At 56.5% G+C, this 3,116-nt stretch overlaps 1 protein-coding gene across 1 annotated transcript; it reads left to right on the top strand.

Annotated features, from left to right (window-relative positions):
• Nucleotides 1-436: 436 nt before the first annotated feature.
• LOC121062514 (olfactory receptor 14C36-like) lies at nt 437-1,363 on the top strand. The gene has a single exon (XM_040542564.1). The coding sequence runs from the start codon at nt 437-439 to the stop codon at nt 1,361-1,363; it is 927 nt and encodes a 308-aa protein (XP_040398498.1).
• The last annotated feature ends 1,753 nt before the right edge of the window (nt 1,364-3,116 follow it).

Genomic DNA, 3,116 nt, shown 5'->3' on the forward strand with positions numbered 1-3,116 from the left:
GGAGTGCACAGGAAATGTCAGGGAGTTCAACCTTCCAACACCTCTCTTAAGCATTACAGGGGCAACTGGGATAAAAGAAAGCAAACGAAATCCCTACAGCTCTGCTCTGCATTCAGATAAGTTTTCCACCACCTTGTAAAGCTCATGGATATGACAAGTGGACTGAACTTGAGTTTCCCCCAGGTTCCTGCTTCCCTCCTGTTGCACATCAGGAAGGACTTCTCTGCAGCCCACTGCAGCCACTGATCCCAGTGCCACTCTCAGCCAGCAGCAGCCACAGCTTAAGCAAGAGAGCTGCAGAAAGGTTCTCCTGCAAAGAGAGATTCTCAGGCTGGTAGGTGCTCTAAGTCTTGCAGAAAGTTTTCATGAGGTAAAACTGTTCTAAATTTGTTCTGCCTTCTCCTCTTCAACAGAAAACTGCATCCAGAGTCAGAAAATGCCCAACAGCAGCTCTGTGAGTGAGTTCCTCCTGCTGGCATTTGCAGACACGCGCGAGCTGCAGCTCCTGCACTTCGGGCTCTTCCTGGGCATCTACCTGGCTGCCCTCCTGGGCAACGGCCTCATCCTCACCGCCGTAGCCTGCGACCACCGCCTCCACACCCCCATGTACTTCTTCCTCCTCAACCTCGCCCTCCTCGACCTGGGCTGCATCTCCACCACCCTCCCCAAAGCCATGGCCAATGCCCTCTGGGACACAAGGGCCATCTCATATGAAGGGTGTGCTGTGCAAGTTCTCTTTTTCATCTTCTTCTTTGGTTCAGAGTATTCAGTTCTCACCATTATGGCCTACGACCGCTACATTGCCATCTGCAAGCCCCTGCACTACGGGAGCGTCCTGGACAGCAGAGCTTGTGCCAAGATGGCAGCAGCTGCCTGGGGCAGTGGCTTTCTCTATGCTGTCCTGCACACGGCCAATACATTTTCCCTGCCCCTCTGCCAAGGCAATGTTGTGGACCAGTTCTTCTGTGAAATCCCCCACATCCTCAAGCTCTCCTGCTCAGATGCCTACCTCAGGGAAGTTGAGATAGTTGTATTTAGTTTTTCTTTAGTATTTGGTTGTTTCATTTTCATTGTTTTCTCATACGTGCATATCTTCAGGGCTGTGCTGAGGATGCCCTCTGAGCAGGGCCGGCACAAAGCCTTTTCCACGTGCCTCCCTCACCTGGCCATCATCTCCATATTTGTCATCACTGCCATGTTTGCCTACCTGAAGCCCCCCTCCATCCCCTCCCCATCCCTGGACCTGGTGGTGTCTTTTCTGTACTCTGTGTTGCCTCCAGCAGTGAACCCCCTGATCTACAGCATGAGGAACCCGCAGCTGAAGGATGCAGTGAGGAAACTCTGGGGGTTTTTCTGTAAATAAAGACAGTAGAGAAGCCATCAGATATACACTAGTCTCAACTGCTTTCTCTTTCCATTTCCTCTGGAGCTGGGGGAGCAGCCCCAGCACACAGGAGGGGCTCGGGGCCAAGAGCCCAGCTGCCACATGGAGGAGCAGCCCCGGAGGCCCTCGGGGCTGCCCCTCACTGCCCGCTGGGCTCTGCCTCTCTGCTGCCTTCGGGTCGGGGCTGCTGCTTCCCTGGAGCCATGGCCATGGCCAGCAGCAGGACAAGACCTTTTCACTGCTGCTCTCTTTTGGCTTCAATGTTGTTCCCTTGTGCTCTAGTGTTTGGGTAGGACCTCAGATCTCGTGTACCTTGGTGACCGTCCTGTTTTCTCTACAGTGGCTTCTCTGCACTCCTCTTCCAAAGCTCATGTTAGGAAGACACCCAAGGAGCTGCTCCCTGAACAGACCTCTTGATATTCTGGGCTTCACCATGGATCAGTGTCCCAGAGTGACCAGTGTAAGACCGAGGGCTAGACTGGGATCTGCCTTCTTGGCTGCACGTGGCTCAGCAAACATTAACTGCCCTTTGATTTATCTGGCTGGTAGTGTCCTACTTGTGTTGGGGTTGATTGCAAATGGCATCCTGGAGAGAAATCTGGATGTATCAGGAGATGTCAAGGGATCTCCAGGGAGAGTGTGAGAGTACAGGTGTGCAGTGTGCAGTTCCTCATTTAATGAGTGACTATCCAAGATAGACCTTCTCAAAGGAAAAGGAGAACCTGAGGATCCCACAGGCTAAGGAGGGCTCTACAATGGCCGAAGTGGTTGGGAAGAGCCAGCAAGCAAAAGCCCTTAAGACTTAGGAATGATTGTTGATAGCCTCTTTGAAGCTGCGTTATCCAGGTCTAGTGCAGCCCTCATCTGCCCTTCGTGCCCTTAGAGACACCCCATGGCACTGCCAAGCACTGCTCTGTGCTGCTGAGCCATCAAGGCAGATAGAAAGGGGCTCAGCAGCAGAGATCCCCATGGAGTTGGGTCTGCTGCCCACGCTGAGCAGCACAGGCAAGGGGCAGTGCCCCAGGACTCCCAATGCACCACAGCCCCCTGGCTCTACAGAGCAGCAAAACCAGCCCCGGGCACTCCATCTCCTGAGCCGTGGCTGGCCCCAGCCCGGGGTCAGCTGGGGAGGCCCAGAGCCGCCTTTGTCCCAGCAGCTGCGGTGCCTTGCGAGGGGCTGGGGCGGCGGTGGCCATGCCCAGAGCTCTGCAGCAACCTGCGGTGGGCACTGCCCTGGGGCCAGCTCAGCCTGGAGAGGGCAGGGAGATGGGGAGAGGTGGGCAGGGGCTGGGCTGGGCAGTGCCCGGCAGAGGGCAACAGCAGTGTCAGGGAGTGGTGGGAGCATGCAGGGGAGGGCTCCCAGCAGGGCTTGGTGCTGCTCTCTGATGCACGCAGGACCTCGCACATCTGCTGAGGGCCAGCGCGGCTGCTGCTGGGGCAGGGAGCTCAGCAGCTCCCTTGCAGCCCTCTGCCCTAGGCCTGCCTCTCCCCTTGCCCTCAGCCCTGGCCTTGTCTCTGCTGGCAGGAGCATTCTTGGCATGTGCTTCCTGGCCTCCCCTCACCTCCGCACAGCTGCTGCCCACTCAGGCTGCTGGCACAAATGTGTCCTCACAAGCAGCACCACGCCTTGGGCTGCTTCTCCTGGCCTCTCCCACCCCACTGCCTTGACTGCTTGTCTCTGCTGGGCCCCACCTTCCACACCCAAATGCGTCCCTTGGCTGTCACCTCCCTG

Source organism: Cygnus olor, chromosome 31, assembly GCF_009769625.2.
Source record: "Cygnus olor isolate bCygOlo1 chromosome 31, bCygOlo1.pri.v2, whole genome shotgun sequence".
Taxonomy (NCBI): domain Eukaryota; kingdom Metazoa; phylum Chordata; class Aves; order Anseriformes; family Anatidae; genus Cygnus; species Cygnus olor.